The following is a 25,793-nucleotide window of genomic DNA, read 5'->3' as shown; positions in this document are numbered from 1 at the left end:
GCATTTGTTGGCAGAAAAGATATTTCTATAAGAGAGATGGTGTGAACCTGAATGGATTTAGCATCAGAATCCTGGAAATATTATTTATTTGGGTAATATCGAAAACAGAGTGTAGGGGAAACTAGACCATCACGGGAGTGATGGCGAGAATGTGTGTGAATTCTATAGTATGAAAGCTATAGTATGAAAAGCTGATCATGATATGAATGGCATTGATCATGGTTTTGCATCTGGCGATTGGTTGGAAATGTACGCTTTTGATGAGAACTTTTAAGTATGTCTGGGACGGGAACAAAGATACTTATACAAGGCAGGCAGATTGCATATCTAAGAATATGAAAAGGTCACATGTTGTTTGTTATGTCTATACAAAGAATTTTATGAACAAAGGGTTGAGTGCGGTATTTTATTAAATATGTTGTGGCCTAAGATTGTTGGCATTGGCGAAGCTAGCTGTGAGAATTAGATGTTGAATTTGGATTTCACTGCTCTCCCATCTATTCCGTCATTCCTAGAAATCCTATATCTTTTACATTGGATCCCAACTTTCTTGCTTAATAAGGCTTCACTTCAATTTCAAACCAATCCCATTTATTCATCGAATACTTAGATTACATTCAGATACTTCCTCATTTAAGCACTTTTCCAAAGATTCCCATGTATTTCTCATCTCTTTCACATTCAGTAACATATACCATGCGAGCAAAGATAACTTTCTCCTCAGTTGGTCATAATTTCCAACTTTGTAGTTCAGCACGTAACCTGTACTTACTGGAACTTTGAGGTAATTTTCTCCCTCCCGAGACAGTATAGCATGATCATTATCACGAGGTGTCGGTAAAGTAGTCATACCTTTAACTATTTTGACGCTATAACCCATTCTAATACTCATTGACCTCGAATCCCTTCATTCATATTCTCGTTGACAAAGTCTCACAAGAACTCAATGAATTCTTCATCATTATTACCATTAAATTTATTTTCTTTATCCAATCAATGCTTGGATAATTATTGTGACCCAGAATAATCACTCTCGTTTAGTTTAGTATCTCCAGATTAATTTGGTGATGTATTTCGACCCCTGCAGTGAAAGTGCTAGGTCAATAGCAACATCCTATTATATTTCATACTGTTAGCCTCAAATTCGTACCGGATAGCCTCAAACGTTTACCATTCTTGCTTTCATGTATTTCTACCCTAACTCGACTGAAGTCTGAATAATATCAGACTTCGGTCCAATTACGGTCGATTTTCTTGAGTTTATTATACATTTAGTTTAATCCTTTATCCAAGTGTAAGCAAACAGTGTTTGCTCCTGAAGTATCTTCAGGACTGAGGCAACTTGTGATAAAGGAATCTTAGTATCTCCCATAATGCAAAGCACATATCCTTGCAGACAAGTATAATGCTATGCATTAAGGGAAGGGCCACCACCCAGACCGATTTTGACATTTTTGAGGTCCCGACAGTGGGAGCCAGACCCTGATGTGATGATACTAAGGTGGTATCACCTTGGTTAAAAAAAAAAAAAATTCCAAAATTTCTTATGTTTACGGGATGAGAAACCACAGTTTTTGGGAGGCAAAACCCACTTGTCCGTGCCAGAGATCGACTAACTCGGAATCTAGTCGACGAAAGGCTTAGAAAAAAGTTTCTCCAGTCGACAACTAGACTTGCATATCTTAAGGCGACTTAGCAAAGAGGATGCAAGTTCTACTTCCACTGAGTATATTTTACTAAACCAATAACAAATAAATATATAGTAGTAAAAATATTAAAAATATAGTAGTACATCATACGAGATGCATCACATATTTACATATGTTTTAACCTGTCTTAGTGATTAACAGTGAATAGTTACATGACACTAATTACATTATTAGTTACATCCATGTATTAACTCTTAATTGTTTTTTAATGTTATTAACTATTTAATTGTTAGCTATTTCCACACAGCGTTATTTGATTGCACAATTTAATTTCTTAAAGTTCACTTATTAACTCTCTCTCTCTCTCTCTCACACACACACACACACACACACACACACACACACACACACACACACACACACACACACACACACACACACACACACACACACACACACTAACTTGGAATGTATTGACAAGAAGAGTGATCGGCGCTTGCTCCACCGTTAATATGAGTTGCCTCAGTTTGCACTACCAAACAGGTCAGGTGTTGCACTATCCAGGTATTTGCTTACGCTTGAAATCGCCGAACTTTATATAGTTTCTATATTCGGCATGAAACTCTTTGAGTTTCTTTTTCGGCTAAGAAACAATATGGGATGTAATATCCCTTAACTTAAATAAGTTCATGTCGCCGAATTGAAGCCTTTGGTTCTTCATATAATTAGTAATTTATTAGGACACCTTCTTGGCAATTCTCACAGAAGTGATGCAAGTTCTGTTCGCTACAAACTTGGTATTAACTAGGTCTACCTACTCACTGATGAGACCCCCAATGAGAGTGGAAACTGGTGTGGGGAAGATCTGGCTTTGAGAGGCTCCGCTTGCAAGTAGGTTTTGGCCTGTCTCTGAGTGGGGCCACCGCTGAGTTTATGGCTCTGTTTGGTGGTGGGGTGAGCCTAATACTGGGTAGAGCCAATGCTGAGAAGTTCTCGGTGACGGGGTGAGCCTGTCATCGAGTGGAACAACGCTGAGTTCGGCGATCTTTCGGGATCGTCTTATTTTTAGAGCCTGCTTCACCTATACATGAGGTTAAAACCGGTCTGGGTAGTGCCCTTCTCTCATAATGTAGAACAGCAATACAGCTGCTAGGAGCTAAGTTCACATTATGGATAAATACCAAGAATAGTGATCGGAGCTTTCTCCACCCTTACTATGAGTTGCCTCAGTTTGCACTACCAAATGGATCAGGTGTTGCACTATCGAGGTATTTGCTTATGCTTAGAATCGCCGAACTTCATATAGTTTCTATATTGGCATGAAACTCTTTGAGTTTCTTATTCAGCTAAGAAACAATATGAAATATAATATCCCTTAACTTAAATAAATTTTTTCTGCAGGTTTTGTTGGTCCATATACATTAATAAATGTGCATACTTTGTTTTCTACTACTATATCTGTTTCTAAAACTTTGTGCCTTATAGCAGTGGTTCTCAAGGTGTGCGCCATGGCGCCATAGGGAGCCGCAGCTTCCTCACCGGGGGGGGGGGGGCAGAGATTTCAAAATTTTCATAATTTTATTTATTTCCATTTTCAATTCAGTGTGATAGGACGAGTCATCTAGCGGACCTTGTACAAACCAATAACTCTCTTAGTATAGTTCGCCCACCGATTAGAAATCCCTCGACACTTCTGCGCATGTCAGAAAAAGGAGAATCCATTCCGATAATAGGGTAATCAATCTGTCTTCTGGGATGAATTTGTTTATTATTACAGGTTGGAAAATTTAGCTTTTCTTTTATGTACATTGCTGTTTTTAAAGTGTAACTATTTTGGTAGTATAACAGTTGGAAAAATGTACGTAGAGTATTAACAAAATCAAAAAAAGGTATAGCATAACAAAAATTTAAGTAAGTTTATTTTTAAGAAAGTTTTCTATAAAATAAAAATAATTATACAGAAAAACAGAAATTTTTTCAAATGAACTTAAATATTCTAAACTTACAGTTGAGAGAACTGAGACACTTTAATGTCTTAAACCGGTTAATTATTTATGACTTGTTGTGACTCTTTTAACAACCATGGAAAAAAAGTTGGAAAAAAATATCATTATCAAATCCTTTTAATCTTCAGAGTCATCTGAATAGCTGTCCGAATCGCCATCACTTTCACTTAAATTGATCACCAAAGGTTCGCATAATTCTTTGATAATTCCGTCTCTGTCCCAATACATATTTTCCAATGAGGTTACATGAGTGCAACATTTTCCCCAGTTTTGAACTGTAATACTTTCAATCGCCTGTTCTGAAAGCTTGAAAAGTTTCATTCGCTATCGCAACATAACTGTTACGATAGCGAATGAAACTTTTGACTTCTGCCCAAACATACGCAATACCATTAATATCACAATGACATGGTAGTAGCCTCAAAACTAGAAATCCATGCTCTTTGAGCATCGTGTCGAATTTAAATAGTTTAGTTGTGGGCGAGTTTCTTTTGACCAAATTAAGCAATTCAATTTTTCGCATATCTGGGGAATGAGAAATGTTATTTGCAGAGAGCCAATCCATAAGAACTTGCTTCTTATTAGATCAATTTGGAACTTTGTTTAATCGAATAGAGTGATATGAAGCATTATCAATTATAGCAACAGCATTTTTAGGAAGGATTGGAATCAGTTTTTCTTCTGGCCACTTTTTTTCGAAGATCGTAGAATTCATTTGCCCATGGTAATCTCCAGTAGTTGAATTTGCTTTGTATAGTAAGTTTGAATTCTTTAAAACAATCTATTTCTCCACCAGCACACAAAATTATTATGCACCCCGAGACATTTCCGGTTTGTAGCACTTCACAATCTTCTTTAAACTCCCAACATTTTCCATAAGTTAAATTACTATCAATCCAAGTTTCATCTAGATACACAATCGGTCTTTTCTCTTCCCTGAAGCGTCGTATTGCTCTCAAATACTGCGTTCTATATAAAACAATGTCACTTCGCTCCATGATAAGTTTCGTTTTATTGTGGGACTTTTTAAAACCAAATCCGATTTCATGAAGTATTTTCCTTAAAGTTTCTCTTTTCCAAGGAAAATTATTTTTTTCTTTAAGCACACGAATCAATTTCGGAACAGTTGGCACTCTTTTCTCGACGATAAAATTCGTGAATAGTTCTTATAACGTCTACATCAAAATAATTCAAAGCGACGGTTTGATGGTTTTATTTCTCTGGAGCTTTTTTTTTAGGAGATTTAACTTTTGGCTTACCTTCACCTTTTGATTCCCTACGAATTCTTTTAATAGTCGACCCCGATACGCCCTCAATTTCACTTGCACGTTTTATGACTTGAAAAAGGGGAATAAAGGGACTTCCTTTTAACGATTCTTTTTCGCAGAATGTCAGCACATTATTCAATATTCTTTTGTAAGAGCGACTGAAACGTTTAACAACAGAACTTGTTAACTGTACTGAATCCATCATACAAATTATTAATAAAAAAAAATAATGAATAAAAAACCAACAACAAATATCAAGCTACTATTAGTACAGTGACAGACAAGAAAGCACGTGAATTCGCATGTTGGCGACGAATTCGTACATCCTTCGTTTCTTTCTCCCATTCAGCATGAATCGACTATTCTTGGCAAAATGCCAAGCAGAGATCTACAAATAGTGGCATACTATAATAACTGTTTGCTGAAGCCTCTACAAATGATTATTAGATGGCGCTCAACGATAATTAAGTTTTTCGTTTGTCTCAGTAGTTTCTCGAACTTTCTCGGTACTTTGTGTTCGTATATAAATAGCCGTCGGTTTCGCGCGGTCTTAGTGTTGAATTAGTTTTTGGAGATTGTAGCAACTGAATATTGTTGTGATTTAGTCAAGTGAAGTTTTCGAAGTATTTCTTCTCGTATGTATTTTTAAAAATGGGTCGGTTTTTACTAAACCGTAATAAGCGTTGTGAGAGAGAAAATAAAGAGGGGCACACCATCAAATAGTGGCAAGAGTGTGAATAAGCGTAAATATCGAAAATATGATGACAGTTATTTGGACTTTGGTTTTACGTCGAGAGAAGTCAATGGTGAAGGAAGGTTGCAGTGTGTACTGTGTATCACAATTATGGCACCAAAGTGCATGCTACCAAGTAATTTGAAACGCCATTTAGAATCCAATCATCCTAGCATGGTTAGTACATCTCGTGACTACTTTACCAGAAAGTTAAAAGAGTTAAATCAACAAAAAGGTAGTTTTTATAAGCAGGCGTCAATACTAAGCAATGCTTTGCTAGCATCTTACAAGGTGGCACATAGAATCACAAAATATAAGTAGCCTCATACCATCGCAGAACTCATTCTACCGGCTGCTGTAGATATGGTGAACATCATTATGTTCAGTGAGTCTGCTGGGAAGCTGCTTTCAAAAGTTCCTTTGTCCAAGAACAGCATCAGTCGCAGAATACAGCACATAGCAGAGGATCTCAATGATCAATAAATTGGAAAAATAAAAGGGAAGGAATTTGGGTTGCAGCTGGATGAGGCCACAGATAATAATAATGATGCTCACTTGATGTGCTGTGTACGAACTATAGATGGAAATAACATTGCAGAAGTCCTTCTCTTTTGTAAATGTATCACTGCTGGTGCTAAGGCTCATGATTTGTGCGAGATCCTTGATACTTTTATAGCCGAAAATAATTTGAAATGGACTAAGTGCGTTGGTCTCTGTACTAATGGTGCTCGTTCTATGTCCGGCTGTTATGGAGGATTGCAGGCACTTATTCGATGTAAAGCCCCTGATGCCCTGCGGACCCATTGCGTTATTCACAGGGAAGTACTTGCGTCAAATTATCTGAGTCCTACATTGAACCAGATCTTAGAATATGTAGTGAATGTAGTACACTTTATAAAAACTCGGTCGTTGAAGGTAAGGTTTTTCAAAAAACTATGTCAGGATATGGGATCCGAGCACACGTCTTTATTGTACTACAGCACTTCGCGATGGCTCTCTTGTGGTAATGCTTTGTCTCGTACGTTTGAACTGCGACAGGAAATTTATATTTTTCTTAAAGAGGAAACCACAAGTATACCGGACATTTTGTGAATGAAGATTTTTTGGTAAAACTAGCATACTTATGTGATATTTTTGAGAAGGCGAATGCTCTAAATCTCTCCCTGCAGGGATGCAGCATGCACCTTTTAAAATCGATTGAGAAAATTTCCGCTTTTATAAAAAAACTAAAACTATGGAAAAGAAAAATGAATGAAGATGGTGGTAAATAATGTTTCACCTTGTTGGAACAGTTTGTGACCTCCAATGGAGTTGATTTCTCTCGAGGTATGAAATCCATTTTTGAAGAACATTTATCACATCTGATAACCTGGTTTGAGAAATATTTTCAAAATGAAAATATCGATAAATTTGCATGGATTCAACATCCATTTAATTTCAGTGCTCCATCTGAATTTACTGCTACAAAAGAATAGAATCTTATTGAGTTGTCGTGCGACAATACGTTGAAAACAAAATTCAGCAGCACGAATTAACTGAATTTTGGATATCAGTAAAAGATGAATATCCCCTTCTGAGTGAAAAAGCTCAGAGAATTTTAATTCTGTTTGCGACTTGTTATTTGTGCGAAGCTGGATTTTCGGCGGTCGCTGTGATAAAAACTAAAGTATCGCGCGAAAATCAATGTGGAGAAGGAAATGCGGGTGGCTGTCTCCAGTTTGATTCCAAGATTTGAGAAAATGTGCGGTGATCAACAGGCTCATCCATCACACTAATGATAATTTGTTGAATTTGTTCAATTAATTTTTTTGTGAACTTAAATACGTGTTTTATTTATTTTTACCTAACCCTTTAATTAAAAAAAAAAATTATTCGCTATTTCGCGAAGTGTATATGTTAGAATTTGACATTATGCGACTTGGGAAAACCTGGATTCAGCAAGTGTGCCGACAATCGAAAAAGTTTGGGAACCACTGCCATATGGGTACCTCATGAAAAAATAACTAAACGTCCAGGTTGCGTTTGGGCTATTTTCACTGAGCTATCATTTATGTAATTTCATTTTCACTATTATTATTATTCCTGATACCTCCATGGAGTCCGAAGACTCATTGCGGGATGTCATCTACAACTGTCTCAACCACTACACCGAACCTCTACTACGAATCATCTCCATCAACGCCATCTACCGCCCACCTCCACCACAACTAGTATTTTTTGTCTGTAAATTGCGTGTGTTCTGAAAGGACAATTTGTTTGTATGCGGGATGAAAAACCCGAGTTTCCGGGAGAAAAAACCCTGCTACCCACCTATGAGATCGGCTAACTCACCTTCGATTGAAATCATCCAGATAAAGATTCCTCCCGTCGCGAAGAGAATCGAACTTAGGCCTGTTCCAATCGAAGGGCGCAATGTACCGTCGTTCTTCCAATTGCGCTACGGAGGCGCTGTGTGATTTGTATATTAATTATTAAATTGTGTATGGTTATTTTTATCAAAATATAATCGGATAGATTAAATTTTGATAAACAAAAGATATAGATACATTATTAAAGATGTGACAACATATCCAGGAGCAGACTGTTATACAGATCACATATTGTTGTCAACTAAGATAAGGATTAATCTAAAAAAGGTAACTACAGGGAAACGGAACAAATCATGGAACATGGAGCGGCTGAAGATACCAAGTACGGCGAATGAATTCTCAAAGAAAGTAGAGGAAGAAATGAACGAGAGAAATATACATGAAAATGATGATGCAAGTGAAAAATTGAAGATTCTGAAGGAAAGCATAATTACTGCTACAGAATTGCATTTAGTCAAAAAAGAAGAGGAAAGAGAGAAAAGAAAGAAACCATGGATGACGGAAAATATTTTGAGGAAAATAACACAAAGAAGAAAGTTAGTTAATAGTAAAACAGAGGAGAAAAAGAAGCAGTATAAAAACTAGAGTAAGGAGATACAAAGAGAGATAAGAAGGAAAAAGGAAGAGTGGTTAGATGAGATAAGTAAAGATACAACAGCAAAAGCAGAAAGAAAGGACATAAAAGGTGTTTATAAAAACATTAATATGATGTCAGGAAGGACAAAGATGCTAAGGACTGGAGCAATCAAGAATGAAAGAGGTGAAATTCTGATAGAAAAAGAGAAGATATTACAGAGATGAGAAGAATATGTAAGTAAACTTTATGAAGACAGGGAAAGAGGAGAAAATCAAAGGAAAGAACATAGTGGGCAGAGACTGTGCATCATGAGGGAGGAATTCAATCTAGCAATTCAAAAGATGAAAGAAGGAAAATTGCCTGGAATAGATGGTATACAGATAGAAATTATAAGGAATATAGGTGAAAAAGGTATGGAAGTGTTATGGCAAATTATTAACGGAATTTATGAAGGACAAGAATTACCAGAGGAGTTTAGAAGATCAATTTTTATTCCCATTCCAAAAAAAAGATGGAAGTTTTAGACTGTAACAATTTTAGAATTCTCGTCGCGACGGGAGGAATCTTTATCTGGTCGATTTCAATTCGAAGGTGAGTTAGCCGATCTCATACGGAGGTAGCAGGGTTTTTTCTCCCGGAAACTCGGGTTTTTCATCCCGCATACATACAAATCGGCCCTTCAGAACACACGCAATTTACAGACAAAAATTACTAGTTGTGGTGGTGTTGGAGGTGGGCGGTAGATGGCGTTGATGGAGATGATTCGTAGTAGCGGTTAGGTGTAGAGACAGTTGTAGATGTCCTCCCGTGATGAGTCTTCGGACTCCTTGGAGGTATCAGGAATAATAATAATAATAATAATAATAATAAGTCCTATAACTCACATAGCAAAAATTCTGGTGCAAATAATTTTAGAGAGAATTAGGAATAAAATAGAAAAAGAAATGAATGAGGAACAGTTTGGATTCAGAACCGACAGAGGAACTAGAGAGGCTATAACTTGTCTAAGAATTATTGGGGAGAAAACACTAAACCATGGTGGAAAGTTATTTTTGGGATTTCTAGATTTTGAAAAGGCATTTGATACAGTGAAACATGAAAGGCTTTTTGATATTCTAGAAAATATTGATATTGATTCTTATGACTTGGAAATTTTAAAGAGATTATATTGGTCCCAAATAGCATCAGTATGTGTAAATGGAGAGGAAACAGGAGAATTCCCGGTGGAGAGAGGAGTCAGACAAGGATGCAAGTTATCACCATTATTGTTTAACTTTTATAGTGAACAAATGTTTAGAGAGGCACTTGAGGATGTAGAAAAAGGAATAAAAATAAACGGAAGAATCATTATTAACTTAAGATATGCAGATGATGTAGTGGTGATGGCAGAAAGTGAAAATGGGTTACAACAAATTATTCAAAGAATTCAAAACTCTTGTAAAGAGTATGGACTAAGAATTAACACAAAAAGACCAAGATGATGATAATGGGTAGAAAAATAGGAGTAAGGTAAAAATAAAATGTGGAGGAAAGATTTTAGAAGTGGAAAGATTTCAATATTTAGATAGCTGGATCTCAGAGGAAGGAACTTCAGAGTTTGACATTAGAAATAGAATAGGCAAAGCTAAATCGGCATTTATGGAAATGAAAAGAATTTTAATACACAAGAACACTAAAATAGGCGTTAGAATTGGAATAGTTAAAGCAACAGTTTGGAGTATTGCAAGTTATGGAAGTGAGTCATGGACACTAAGAAAGAGAGATATGGAAATAATTAATGCATTGGAAATGTGGTGTTATAGAGAGATGGAAAAGATTAGCTATACAGAAAGAATATCAAATCAAGAAGTTTTAAGACAAGTTGGGATGGAAAGAACACTGCTCAAGAATATTATGCAAAGAAAGACCAGATTTGCAGGACATCTTCTGAGAGGTTCTTATGGACACGTGACAAGAACTATATTACAAGGGAAAGTTCAAGGGAAGAGAAGACGTGGAAGACCAACTAGAGAGTGGTTTAATGACATCGTGGAATGGACTGGTTTAAGAATAATGGAAGCGACAGACAGAGAGAAATGGAGAATAGCTGCTCATCTGCTGCAACCCTCTTGCTAGAGGATGCTACCGGACGACGACGACGTATGGTTATTTACATACCAGCTATAATACTTTATAAATATTCTGGAAATTAGTGGTAGACCTAACAATGAAGAGATGGATTCACCTACATAAAAATATACCCCTGAATTTGGGATATAGTGATAGCTTGTCGTGTTTTCTAATAGATGGCAGTGCTGTTCTTCAGAATATGATATTTGGCGTGAGCGTATTTGGAAATAGAAATTTTATTTTGGGTTTGTTGTGCGTAAATGCTGGAAGAAATATATGTCATGTTATTTATGATGAGAAAAACATCGCTTTGTCGTTAAAGTAGCAGCTGTATTTTACTTTTACGAAGGAAATGAGAGTGTAGAACTGTAGATGTTATTTTCAGGTTTGCACATTGCTGTATTTTGAGAATTAAAATGTTCTTAGTTTCTCCAAGTTTTCTTACACCCAGATCTATGGGATATTCATTTTTAATGAAATGTGCTTTGGGATTTACAGTTTTAGCATTTTCTCTGGTAACTGCACGACTCATGGCAAAATCAAGTAAAAAAAATAAAAGACCAGTAGATACTGTAAGTATTTGTAGTTTTTTTTTTTTTTTTTTTTGTAATATAAATATTTTTAGTTAAATTATGCACAAGCACTAATTTGGCGTATTTTCTGAAATCTGCGTTTTTGTTATATATATACAGTAATCATTACCATTACGTGACACCTCCAAGAAGTCCTCAAGGACTCGCGTACTTATATGCATACATACGTACATATTTATCTTTCAGTAATGCGCCATCCCATATGTGATTGTGGTTTTTCAGAGTTGATGCTTTTGATAATGAAGCATTAGTTAAACATTCTGCGATTCTGCAAATTTTGGTCGGTTGCTAGATTCTTTGGATTGGTGTAAATAATAGGATTAAAATTCTCCAAAAGTATTTTAATGCTGTCATTTATTTATCTAATGTCATCATAGACTGCGAAGACCAGGATTTCAACTTAGTGGACCTTTTGAGAAGAAACATATAATTATAATTATGTATACATAAACCTCGAAGTTTGGTACATGTACAGAGAACAGTGCGTGCTCATGACATCGCCTATGTATTTTAGTTTGGCAAATCTAATTGTAAGTCACCTTTTCATTTTCACGTATCATTGTGATAATAGTATTAATAAACATAAGTGATTTTCTTCGAGCATGCGCGCATTTTTAATAAAGCTCATTTTAGATATTTGCGAGTTGACATTCCGTTAAATACATTGCGAACATAGTGGAATTTGAATGAGACATCGCTTGTTCTGACAGTCGGTGTGGTGTTGTAGCAAGGAGGATGGGCTTGTAAATAATTTTAACTGTTCTCGAGAAATATGCATCTATATACTGCATATATACACACCAACAAAGACCAAGGCGCGCGTATGATTTTAACAATTCGGCGTACGTGTGCTAGCAAATTTCAAGTTAGATGAAACTGAACAAACTAGAAATAGATGTTTTGCGCTGTTCTGAATTAGAATATTATCTTTCGAGTAACTTTTTATTTTTAGTTGCAAATATGCTGTTAGATTTTGCCACAACTGTTGACTGACTAGAATATTACACCCCAACCCCATATTTCTGTGCTTTGTTAATTTTCTTTGGATACATGAGCTCCTCATGCTAATTTCGAATACAAATGATATTCGCCCACCTACTTCTCACCTGAAATCTGTATTCCATGGCAACCTCTTAAATAATTCATGAGAGCCTCACTAATCAAAAAGGTTCAGTTAAATGAAAGGGAAGGACCATGCCTCGGAATCTTCCTCTGCACAAGGAAGATTCCGAGCTGTGAAAAATGAATTATAGTTTGTGATTTTTTGTGAGATGGACAGAGAAATGCATGCCATCTTCTATAAATAATTCATTTGTTAGGAGGCATCTTGCATTTGCAGAGGCTGTGTTAGATGGTTGTAATGAAAGTTGCAGTGTAAATTAAAATTGGAATAACATCTTTAAAGAACAGTTATGTTAAGTCTCAGAATTATGTGCTTGGGTTACTACTATTTAACTTCTGTATACTAGCAGAGATGTATCTTTTTTTCAAAGCATGGATTTAAAGTGCACAATACTCTTGAAATAGCAGATAAGGAATGCAGGATGGTTATTTATCTAGTGTAATTGCCCAAGTGTTTAACTTGGATGTCACTTTTCTTGCTAATGGTATTGAGGGTAACACTGAGTTGATCTTCATAATCAACTCATGGATGATTTCTTTTGTTTCTTTTGCAAAATGTAAGTAGACTGGAGAGATGAATAATGTAATTTCTTGCTAAGTGAAATGTGTTATACTTTGAAATGTAGATAGAAATCTTACTTAGCACAGCTTATTCAATCAAATATCTGCAGGGATTGAAAAGAAAAAACACAGGATCTAAGGCTAACAGAGAATTGAAGCTTCAAGCATATTAAAACAGCATGGAGGTTTGAGTCATTGACAAGTAGCAACAGGACTTGTTTTTATACGTGTGTGAATTGTGCACAAACAAGAGGTTACCGAACCTGTATCACATTAGTGTCTACTATGATCATTTGCTGCTTGTCTCATTATATGAGATATCAGACAACATGAATTGTTACATATACAGTGGAGGGGGTGGGGTATTAATCTTATGGCTGTGAATGTAGGCTACCAGGATAATTTCTATCAGAATAATGAAAATGAAGGATAATGCAGAAATGTGACTTAGAGATGTGATGGGGTAGGATGATTTCCTTGGTGAAAAGGGGGAGTATACGATTTTTGACAAAGAAAAAGATCTTCATTGGAACTTGTATATAGATAGCAAAAGTGAAGTCAGTTGGAAGTTTATTTTCCACTTGGTTAGACTATAATATAATAAATTTAGTTTAATCCTTTATCCAAGTGTTAGCAAACAAAGTATGCACCTGAAGTATCTTCAGGACTGAGGCAACTTGTGGTAAAAGTGGATAAAGCTCTCATCACTCCTTGTCTCAGTATCTCCCATAATGCAAAGCACATCTCCTTGCAGATGTGTATAATAATGCTGTGCATTAAGGGAAGGGCCACTATCTGGTTGTGACCTTTATATTGAGGTCTCGTCGGTGGGAGCCAGACCCAGAAGTGGTGATACTAAGGTAGAAGCAATGGAGAGGTCATATTTACCTATACGAGTTGCCAAAAGGTGTACCACCTTATTATTACTCTGGATTTAGAGAAAGATTGGCAATCTTGTGGCAACTCGTATAGGTAAATATGACCTATCCATTGCTTCTGCCTTAGTTGATGGAAGTTTTTTCACTGTGCTATGCTACCAATTATATATTTGGTTTAATCCTTTATCCAAGTCTAAGCAAACAAAGTTTGCACCTGAAGTATTTTCAGGACTGGGGCAACTCGTAGCAACATCACTTCTGGGTCTGGCTCCCACTGACAAGACCTCAATAAAGGTCGAAACCAGTCTGGGTAGTGGCCCTTCTCTTCATGTACAGCATTATACATGTCTGCCAGGAGATGCGGTTTGCATTATGGGAGATACTGAGACAAGGAGTGATGAGAGCTTGGTCCACCTTTACCACGAATTGCCTGAGTCCTGAAGATACTTCAGGTGCAAACTTTGTTTGCTTACACTTGGATAAAGAATTAAACTATATTTATTATACAAAAGTGAAGTCCTTTCAATCTTTGGCAAAGTTTTACTTTTTCTTGTTCAGAAATGGTGGGTGGAATGTGTTGTTTGAAGGTGTTGTGAATACAAAAAATCTGAAGTAGTCGTAGGAATGAATAGCAAGTAGGGAGTGGGGATTAATTTTCTTAGTAAGCCTCCTACATTGAGACTGATAATATTCTATATTATATATAATATTTATTAATAATAAATTAGGTTTTTTAATTTTTGTAATGGAAATTATTATTATTATTAACATCTGACTCATCGTGGGAGGTACGCACTATTGCACACAATTCTCATCGAACTGTGCCCCACTGTGGTAGTAAACAACAACAAATCTTGCACAAATCTGGGCATTGCTCAACATGGAGTTGAAAACCCTAACCATAGGATCCAATGGAAAAACACCAAGCTGCTACATCGATCCTTATATAAACATGAGCATTTATTTATATAAAGAAAGTGCTGAAACCTTATGTCACAGAACCAGTTCTTAATCATAATGACTATCTCACTATTCCAAAGATTTGGGAAATTATCCTCAATTGTATAAAATAAATTTGTCAGATATATTTTAATTTTATCCTCAAAACATGCTATTGTATGCATAGAGAGATTCCAATGTAAGCATTCACACTAACTGCTCCTTTGAATATAATTCCTAGTATTGTTTATAATAACTGTACTGATGATGTCTTAAGATACTACTTAAGAAGAAATATCTACATATTAAAATTTAATTACTGTGGTATACATGTGAATTTTTAGTTATGAATACTCCACAGGTTCCACTGTTGTGAACAAGGTCAGAACTGGAGATTGTCCTGCTCATTGATGGAGGAGCTATTCTAGGGGGCAGTCATCATATCCAGCTTAATACTGGAAGATTATTTTCCACTTGGTTAGACTATAATAAATTTAGTTTAATCCTTTATCCAAGTGTAAACAAACAAAGTTTGCACCTGAAGTATCTTCAGGACTGAGGCAACTTGTAGTAAAGGTGGACCAAGCTCTCATCACTACTTGTCTCAGTATCTCCCATAATGCAAAGCACATCTCCTTGCAGACATGTATAATGCTATGCATTAAGGGAAGGGCCACTACCCAGACTGGTTTCAACCTTTATTGAGGTCTTGTCAGTGGTAGCCAGACCCAGAAGCGGTGATACTAAGGTATCTTAGTATCACCGACATAAAACCCCTCTGTTAAGAAGCCTTAATGGAGAGGTCATATTTACCTATATATAGTATAGGTAAATATGTATAGTCATCTTTAAGTATAGGTAAATACATATAGTCATATTTACGCATAGGTAAATATGACCTCTCCATTGCTTCTGCCTTAGTATCACCACTTCTGGGTCTGGCTACCACTGACAAGACCTCAATAAAGGTTGAAACCGGTCTGGGTAATGGCCCTTCCTTTAATGCATAGTATTATACATGTCTGCAAGGAGATGTGCTTTGCATTATGGGAGATACTGAGACAAGTAGTGATGAGAGCTTGGTCCACCTTTAGTACAAGTTGCCTCAGTCCTGAAGATACTTCAGGTGCAAACTTTGTTTGTTTACACTTGGATAAAAGATTAAACTAAATTATTATAGTCTAACCAAGTGGAAAATAAACTTCCAACATCTTTCTCTAAATCCAGAGTAATTTAATAATAAGGTTTTGTTTGCTTACACTTGGTTTAATCCTTTATCCAAGTGTAAGCAAACAAAACCTTATTATTTATTACAACTTAAAACTAAATTTATTACAGCTTAATACTGCTCCTAAGCAGTAGCGATTAGCTTATCCATGGGGTTTCTTATTACAGTATGTTCAATTTATTTAGCACTGGGTGCTGAATTAAATGAAATCAATCTTGATAACCTTATCTTGCAACTGCCTGGGCCCATGTTGGATGACAACACAAATGGACTAGGTCATATTGGATGAATCCTTGACACTGATGACCACTCCCTTTTGAATAAGACTACTTTCTTCTATATGCCTACCTGCTCATGTTCTGCTGCTCTGCCATTTTTCCACAGCTCACATAGGATATATTGCAAACATCTACAGAAGTTGTCATTTTTCTGTTATTTGCACAATGTTTTCACATGAATCATGTTCTTCTACATAGGTGCCCATATGGAAAATGGACCAGGTTGACTGGAATAAGTTTTCTGATCTTGAAAAATGACTACAGTCAGTCAAACATCTATCAAAATGAAGCAGTAAAATATATAATAGATTTCATTATCCAAGCAGTAACAGTCCAAGCCTCAATTCCTAAAACATCATCTCAATTTCCAGTCTGTCCAAAGGCTTGGTGGAACCCAGAGTGCCAGACAGCCAAAAACTATCAAGACAGTATGAGATATATTTCATAGATACTCCACCACATCGAATTTAATAGCTTTTAAGCATGCTAGAACCAAAGCATGTTATGTGAGACATCAATCAAAAACAATCTTGGATCCAGTTTACCTCGTTGATTAATCAAACAACTAGTGCAAAAATTGTATTTGATAAAATCTGGAAAAGAACACACGGTTCGTCTATCTTAAACCATCGTTGCTGATTCCAAAGCTGTTGCCAACTTTTTTGGAGAAGATTTTGCCAGAATCTCTTGTTGCTTTTTCAAAGAGAAACAGCAGCTAAATTTTTCTACCAGTGGGCTGCACAACCTGCCATTTATTAAGGAGAATCTAAGAAGCAATTTTACTGTCATGCCCTAGTACATTAGGTCCTGATTACATCCATTATGAAATGACCAGACATCTTCTATGGATCTCCTCTTGATATACAACAGAATACTTGCAGAGGAAGAGTTTCCAGATTCTTGCTATAAGTCAGTTGTCATTCTATCCCAAAACCAAGAACAAATCTGATAACAGCAAATAATTAATGATGCTTTTGCTCTGACCAGCTTCCTTTGTAAAATATTAAAGAAAATGGTTGACGCTAGACTTTTCTGATATTTAGAAAGCAACACTCTTCTGTCCAGTACATAGTGTTGCTGTTATACACATAGTTAAACTTTGGACCATACGGTCCATTTTAGAGACTTGTATAAGAGATGCATTTCTAAAACAAGAACATTTGGCTTCAGTGTTCTTTGACATGAAAAACAATTTATGAAGTATTCCTAAGGACTACAACTTCTAGCTTTTTTAAGATTAATTCCAAATGATTACTTTGCTCTTGATTCTATCCACACACTCCTACATGGCAGTTATTTGCTCTACGTCTTGCAGCACTTCTCATGTGGATAGAGTGATAGAAAGGATGCTCTGTATTCAGGTTTAGTTTATTTAAATTTGAGCCCAAAGCAACTCATGGGCTATGAGGCCAGTGTGTTATGTAAGTTAATTGCCTGTTCTGAGGGATGAAAAACCCATTTTTCTGGAAGAAAAAAAAAACCCCCTACCTCCATATGAGACTGGCTAACTCACTTTCAGTTGAAAAGCCCTGATATAGGTTCTTTGCATATCAGACGGGATTCGGACCCATGTCTTTGCAACCAAAGGGCATTATTGGAACCAACTGAGCTACTACAGAGGCTCTGCATTCAGGTAATTATTTCTTTTGGATTAATACAATCATAATACGCGTGGATAGGCTTATGTGTTCGTCAGACATGTTGTAATAGGTTTCACGGTATGATAAGAACACAGATGGTTAAGAAAATAACTATTTCACTGGTATTATATCCAGCATCTTCAGAGCACACAACACAAAGTTTGTTACAAATGTAAGACAACCACAATCCAGTGTAACAGCGGGGGCTAGTATAAGTGATTGCAGCGTGCAACACAAGAATAAAGTCCTAATATGGTGCCATCTAGGTAAAAAAAAAAAAAAAAATTGAAAAAATATAAATTAAAAAATATTATTATTATAATTATGGCTATTTAGCCTGCTTCAGTTTAGGAGTGCCCTTGTTTCAATGTCATTGGCTATTTACTCATGGATTCTTAGGGCATTGTAGGTGTAAATTTACCAAAAAGTATATGTAGCATAAGAATTAGAAATTTACACATACCTTTTCTGGGTGTTGCGGCTTTTCCTCTTTCTGCGATGTCGAAAAACTACTGAGTGGGGGGGGGGGTATAGGCAATTTGGGAGAATTAAGTTAGAAAAACCCAGAGTTTTTTTCGTAATATATATAAACATATATATTATATTATATAGAGTGGGGGAAAAGGTGAAAGGGTTGATTTTTTAAATTGGGAGGAGGAAGGGGAAGGTGGTTGATGGGGTGTGGTCCGTTTAGACTATTCTTGGTCGTCATCTGAACACATTGGGAAAGTGGATGCTATGTCAGGTCGGGTAGGTGCTTCTGCTTTTGAAGTGTTTGTGTTGTCGCCTATTGGTCAGGGTTGCGACCTCAATTTTATGTTGTGAAGCTTCCAAACCTTGGAGATTATGTAGGGCCTGTGTACGTTGATAGAGTTCACGTCACACTTTATAGCTATTGTTTCCGATATTCTGAGTATTGTGTTTAACAATGCAATAGGCAATAGTGTTTAAGAGAAGCAGATGATATTTTCCTGAAAAATTACTCGTTCACGACAATTTTCATATAGACAATTTATTATTATTACCACCTTTCCCCTTCCCCCTCTCAATTTAAAAAATCAACCCTTTCACCTTTTCCCCCACCCTATTTAATATAATATATATGTTTATATATATTGCGAAAAAACCCCCAAGTTTTTCTAACTTAATTCTCCCAAATTGCCTACCCCCCCCCCCCGCACTCAGTAGTTTTTCGACATCGCAGAAAGAGGAAAAGCCGCAACACCCAGAAAAACGCATGTGTAAATTTCTAATTCTTGTGCTACATATACTTTTTGGTAAATTTACACCTACAATGCCCTAAGAATCCATGAGTAAATAGCCAATGACATTTAAACAGGGGCACTCCTAAACTGAAGCAGGCTAAATAGCCGTAATTATAATAGTTTATTAAGAGGAGTAACATGGGAGTTTTCCCAGAAATAATATACATAAAAAATATTAATTTATTTTAGGATGATTGTCTCCCAAATCTTTGGTAGATTTATACAGCCATACTTGTTAAGGTTTGGAGTATGTTTTAAGGCTTCTGATGATTCCAGGAACAACTTCTCTGACTTGTAGAAGCTTCTGTGCATTACTTTTGATTTCTTTGTTTTTTTACTACTATTTCAAAACTTTGAAATTTTTTTTTTTTTTTTTTACCTAGATGGCGCCATATTGGGACTTTAGTCTTGTGTTGCACGCTGCAATAACTTATACTAGCCCCCACTGTCACACCGGATTGTGGTTGTCTTACATTTGTAACAAACTTTGTGGTGTGTGCTCTGAAGATGCTGGATATAATACCAGTGAAATATTAGCTTTAAGTTAATAGTTATTTTCTTAACCATCTGTGTTCTTATCATATCGTGAAACCTATTACAACAATAATGCAGCCATACTCTCTGAGATTAGTGGTGTCATTGCTGCTCTTGACTCTAAAATATTCTTGGATTTGCAACATCTTCTGTGGAGTCTTGTTTTCTTCCACCTATGAAACAAGCAAACTGGCCAGATTACATGCAGTAATACTTTTCTCACAGTGTTAATAACTTTGGTTGTCATTCTAAACAACCCAGTCCAAACTGTGGTCTGATAATATTTGATTTATTATAATTGATAGTAACATGGTTTTGTTATATTATCTGCTATGAAATGCATTATCTTCATAATATAACATTTTCGTATCAAATAATGTAATAATTATTATGAACTGAAATAGAAAACCAGCTGCTTCACAAGTCTCAATACTATGCTCTGTGTAAACTGTTCTGATTTTCTAGTCATTTTGGGTTTGAACTATAGTTTCAAATAGAAATAAGCAGATTTCAGAACAAATGTATTGCTTTAACTATATGTTAATAGGGTTAAAATGACACTAGTCTGGCAAACAAATAGATTTGTCATTCAGTCACAGAAAGGCATAATGTGTCTTATGTACTTAAACTCAGACTTCAATTCAGAATTCTATATTGATAGAATATTTTTTGATGATATATGGGATAATTTTTCAGTTTAGTTCTACAAAATTTGGTGTTTAAGAGAAGCAGATGATATTTTCCTGAAAAATTACTTGTTCACGACAATTTTCATATAGACAATTTATTATTATTATTATTATCCAGGCCTCCATGGAGTCAAAAGACTCATCGTTGGTGGTCATTTTTAGAAAACAAAGTTTATCATACCACTCCTTGAATCCATTGACTCCTGCTCCAACCACACTCTCAGGCAATGCATTCCAAGGTTAAACCACCCTCCATGCAAAGAAACCACTCCTTGCCCTCTTGCGCACAGCCTCCTTTTGTAACTTCTAGGGATGGCCCCTTGTCATCGCCCCTTCCTGCTGTTCCACCATGTGAAAGAACTCTCCGTCTACCCTGTAACTTCCTCTCAACAGTTTAAAAGTCTCGATCATATCACCTCTCCTTCTTCTATCCACCAAACTCTGCAGTCCACATTGCCTCAGTCGATCCTCATAACTCATATTGTACAGTCCTGAAACCATCTTTGTTTTCCGGCTCTGTACCCTTTCCACAATCAGTTTATCCCCTTCAAATCCTGGGACCAAATCTGAGAACAATAGTCTAAGTGTGGTCTGATCAGGGTCTTATACAATGGAATGATAACTCTTTTATCTCTGCAGGTTAGTGTCCTTCTCAGTATTGCAGCAATCCTCTGAGTTACCCTCACCACCTTTGCGATATGCTCCCTGAATTTCAGTTTTCTATCAATCATCACCCCCAGATCTCTTACCTCCACTACCTTCTCCAGTGCAGCTCCTCTGATCGAGTATGCATTCCCCCCCCCCCCCAATCGATGGATTCCAAACCTCAAAAACCTTGCATTTTGCTGCATTTAATTTTACAATGATTTTGACTGACTTTGGTAATTATCTTTCTTGTAATATATGCAATGTTAGGATATAAGCTGTACTATATTGTATAGCTAATACCCTAACATTACATTGAACTGTCAGCACATACATTCTTCACACTGCAAAAATAATTGAATAAGAAAGCCCTATAAAACATGCATGATAAAGTGCATGGATTGAATTGAAATCTTTAAGAACTATAAATGATCAAGAAATTGTTTCGGAATTCTTTTAATTTTGTTAATTTCTTTTATTTCTAGACATTAATGGATATTTTTATCATTTTTCACTTTAGCTTATTTGTGTTTTATTGTTTGTTTTCCACTCACAGCATTCCCTTGTGTGTATATTCTGAAAAGCCAGTAATCTGAATTATTATAATCCAGAATGGTATGAATCAAAAACATTTTTGTAAATATTTTGTAAATATACAGTAATTCCTTATTGTTCACACATTTTGAATTTTCATGGTAATTTAATTATGGAAACGTTTTTTTGGTGTATTCCAAAAAGAAAACAGGTTAAAAAAAAAAAGGAAATGAATAAAACAACTGAATATGATTACTGCACCTCCATCAAATCAAAAGATTTAGAGAGAGATTCATGTTATCAAATAGTATTTCATTGAAAATTGAACAGCGAGGAGTGATGACTGTGAGCAAGAGGGTGAGGAGTGGTTTCTTAGCATGGAGGGTGGTTGAACCATGGAATGCATTGCCTGATGGTGTGGTGAGAGCGAGAACGGTCAATGAGTTCAAGGAGTGGTATGATAGATTTGTGTTTCTTGGGGGCTTTGTGTTTCTTAGGAAGGACCTCCCACGATGAGTCTTTTGACTCCATGGAGGCCTGAATAATAATAATAATTTATTCAGCATTCATGCCATTAATTGATAATAAGGATTGCTTTGTCTGGTGGAAATTTTTTTAAAGTTCACTTTGCATGAAAGTATTTTTTCATACAATAAGAGTTCATTACAGAGAAAAAGTAACTGCATTTTTCCATAGAGAAATTTAAACCAAAATTTTACTTTTCAAATTTATATAATTTATAGGTATAGGTGAGCTTATTATTAGTTCTAGTGCATTATGATCTAAGTCAAATACCAAGAAACATTAAGTTGATCTTTTTCTTATATTTTATTTCATTTACTATCCAGGCATCTTCATGGATAATGGAGGAGGAGATTTTTAATTATTTTTATTTTTAATTTTATTTCTCTTGTATAATCTGCACTACACTCTAGAGATCAAATATGGAACTTTCAAGCACATCAGACCAATGAACGGAGTAGTGGTCTTATACTGGGCATTAAAATTCATATTCCATCCAAATTTTTTATTTATACACTGTATAGTGTATAAAAATCTAAGGACAAGATTGGCCAAGACATCTATTTCTGAAGATTACACTGCAAATTCAGATGAATCAGCTTGTGGTAATTTGTGTAACTGACAATTTCAAGTAGAAAGCAGATACACATTCAAATTTTCTAATTGCATGCAAAGGGTCACACAGTAGCACTCAACAGGATAAAAGGCAAAAGGCTGTGCTAAGAAAATTGTGTTTGAATAAAATTTTTCATTTTGTGAAGGAATAAAGTTGCAAACTTGGCAAAGATGATGCCTTTGCGAACTGACATCTAGATGGTTTTGTGTGGGGAATTATTGGAAAGCTTGAAGGTTGCAGAACTACGGATATTGCCAGAGAGTTTGGAATCTCACATAGCATTTTATCCAGCCTATGAGCAGTGTTTCAAACCAATCGAATGTATTCCATATGTTTGCTAAGAGGTCACCCTTGCTCTACTACGGAGCATGAAGACAGATTTTTGTGGTAACAACAAAATGTAATTGATGTACCACAGCTTGCAAGTTGGCTCCATTCAAGCACAAGTGCATGGATATCTCAACAAACTGTGGCAAGATGTCTGTGATGAGTAGTCCTATACACCTAAAGGCCTATAGTCTGCATCCATTTATCCACAGCTCATAGAGCAAATTTTCAGTGGTGTGGTATCTATCAAAATTGGACAAGACACCAATGGGCTAACGTACTCCACAGATGAGTTGTTTTGGTTTTTCCTTCAGTTTTAGACAACACTTTGATGTGGTGTGAAAGTGGTACTGCTTACCATCATGAAAATGTTCTTGAAAGGGATAGTCCCTTTTTCTAGCTACAGGTGCTAGAAAAAGGGACCATGACTGGTGAACGATATTTCAACGAAGTTCTTCAGTATCATGTTCGATTGTTCCATAGTGCTATAGCCAAAGAATTCATTTTAATGGATGCTAATACCACACCACATCATATGTAAGCAGTTGGAGACCTGAGGATATTAACCACCTTACCGGCCATTAAAGATCAAATACGTACCCTTAAAAGCTTTGTATCCATCATAAATTTCAATGCAATATCAATGGTATTACAATTTTAATATGCACTTCGCATCCATGGAAATGTGGACATATATATACTTCCTGGCTGGTAGCGTGGTTAATTGAATCAAGTGGTCAGCACATTCCCCAGATTTCTACCTCCATAGAAGCACATTTGGGATGCAATAGGGAGATGCATTGCTGCTTGAAATTCCTCTCTAGAAAACAAACAAGGCCTCTTCCTTGCTCTGAAGGAGTGGGCATGTTTGCTTCAAGAACACCTGAATCACTTGGTGCTAAGGCATTGTACGATGTTGTGAGAGCTGCACCGCAGTTCAAGGTGGACATATTCCATACTGAAATGTCTCTGCATAGTTTTCTGTAAGTACTGTACATTAATTCCTTATTTACTTAGGAAATTTTGTAACTTTTGCCAAAAATGTCTTTGGCAAAATTTTATATGAAATTTAATTTTATATGAAATTTATAACACATTTTTGTGTAATATGATTTATTAGTATGCTGGCAATAAATTTATGTCCACATTTTGCTACAGTCATGAAAATATTTTCATATACAGATAAAAATTTAGTTCAACCTAAGCTTTCGCACTAGTTTGTGTATGTATGCATATATATTGATATATAAATATGATTAAATAAATTTAATGACTAGAAGCTGAAAAAAATACTATTTATTTGATCACATAACTAGTTTCCTTTCTTAGAAAATTTCATCAGGTGTATAACATGAAAAGAGAAATGCAAAAATATAGATTACAAGAGACAGCTATAAAATAACATTTCAAATGTATTGCTGACATTCGAAGCAGTTCTAGATGCAATATTATGGCATGCTAGTCATTAAATGTATTTAATCATGTCATATAGCTAAGTAAATCCATTGCATCAAAGATATTTTTTTGTTACAAAGTAAATTATACTTAACAAGAAATAATTTTTTATCTTTTACTCAAGCATCAGTATTGTGTGACTTAATATTAGGGTAGGCTACTTATGTAGGGAAGCAGATGACCACCTTAAATTGCTTTACTATCCCATAATGCACAGCACACATTCTTTTTCAATGTGTACATTGCCATACATTATAGTAAGTTGCTGCCCAAATTAGTTGACCTTTTATTGAAAGGGTCTCATCCAGCAAATAGACCTGTGAAGATAGGTCTAGTTCCACAGACCCGTGCAGGCAGAGAAATTTCTATCCAAGTAAGAGCAAAAAACTTGTCCTTACATTTTTGCTAATCATACTCTTAAACATCTTTTGGAATGACTCCTTGTTCTCTTCCCTCTTGTCATGTACCAAAAAAATTCTTCTGCTCATGTTTTATAAAGCCCTCTCAGTAATATATACAGTATCTTGCTATCCTTTTTTACCTATCAACCAAATTTTGTAGTCTTATATAGTCTTGTAAACCTGTAGTCTATCTCTAGGGAGAGTATTCCACAAATGTTATTTTGGTGAATTAAAGATGCCAAAAAACTATTCTTGTTTAATCCTTTATCTAAGATACTCCATGAAGTATCTTCATGACTTTGACATCTTTAATTTATAGTATAACTAAGTTAAAAAAAAAAAAAAAAAAAAACTTTCAACATTTATTTCTAATCCAGACTATTTTAATCTTCTTCATCTTTCTCTTTATAGCACTTTATTCTGCTTGGTGCAAGTTCCACTATGAGATTACATGACTGTGGGAAACCCTAACTGACTTGTTGCAGTCTGGTGTTTGGTGTGTGTGTGTGGGAGGAAACAATTTTTATGACTAGATGCGTGTGTTCATGGGCTGGTTTGCCTGTTCTGGAGAACAAAAAACCTGAGTTTGTAGGTGGAAAAACCCTTTATCTGCATATGAGACTGGCTAACACACCTTTAGTTGAAAGAGATCAGATAAAGTTCCTCACCTCTTGGACAGGAATCAAACCCAAGTCTTTCCAAACAAAAGGCTTTGTCTATACTGACTGAGCTACAGAGGTGCCATTCAGACTATTTTAATAATAAGGTGATACCCCTTTTCATTATATGTATATGGAAAATATGACTTCTGCATTACTTCAACCTTGGGGTGTTTTCTGAACCTAGTTTCCACTG

At 35.8% G+C, this 25,793-nt stretch overlaps 2 protein-coding genes across 5 annotated transcripts in view; both read left to right on the top strand.

Annotated features, from left to right (window-relative positions):
- The first annotated feature begins 6,214 nt into the window (after nt 1–6,214).
- LOC150109507 (protein ZBED8L-like) lies at nt 6,215–6,748 on the top strand. The gene has a single exon (XM_090402535.1). The coding sequence runs from the start codon at nt 6,215–6,217 to the stop codon at nt 6,746–6,748; it is 534 nt and encodes a 177-aa protein (XP_090258661.1).
- Nucleotides 6,749–10,962: 4,214 nt separating this feature from the next.
- LOC150109506 (cytosolic 5'-nucleotidase 3A-like) overlaps nt 10,963–25,793 on the top strand; it is a 161,384-nt gene continuing 146,553 nt past the window's right edge. Inside the window, exons 1-2 of one of the 4 annotated variants that reach the window (XM_090413375.1) lie at nt 10,963–11,283; nt 21,640–21,698. In XM_090413375.1, the coding sequence (XP_090269501.1) occupies nt 21,696–21,698 (3 nt within the window). In that variant the 5' untranslated portion in view covers nt 10,963–11,283; nt 21,640–21,695. Of the gene's footprint in view, nt 11,284–11,529; nt 11,835–21,639; nt 21,699–25,793 lie in introns of those variants that run through there. The other 3 variants (XM_090413385.1, XM_090413355.1, XM_090413364.1) reach the window with 3 other exon arrangements.

Source organism: Typopeltis vanoorti, chromosome 2 (genome assembly GCF_054136105.1).
Source record: "Typopeltis vanoorti isolate ZY-2024b chromosome 2, IOZ_Tvanoo_1.0, whole genome shotgun sequence".
In the NCBI taxonomy this organism is placed as follows: Eukaryota; Metazoa; Arthropoda; class Arachnida; order Uropygi; family Thelyphonidae; genus Typopeltis; species Typopeltis vanoorti.
Note: the sequence above shows the minus strand (reverse complement) of the source record. Positions and strands in the feature narration are given on the sequence as shown.

Excerpts from the sequence above, each read along its gene's own strand:
- LOC150109507 (XM_090402535.1), top strand. The coding sequence starts at position 6,215 with ATGTGCTGTGTACGAACTATAGATGGAAATAACATTGCAGAAGTCCTT.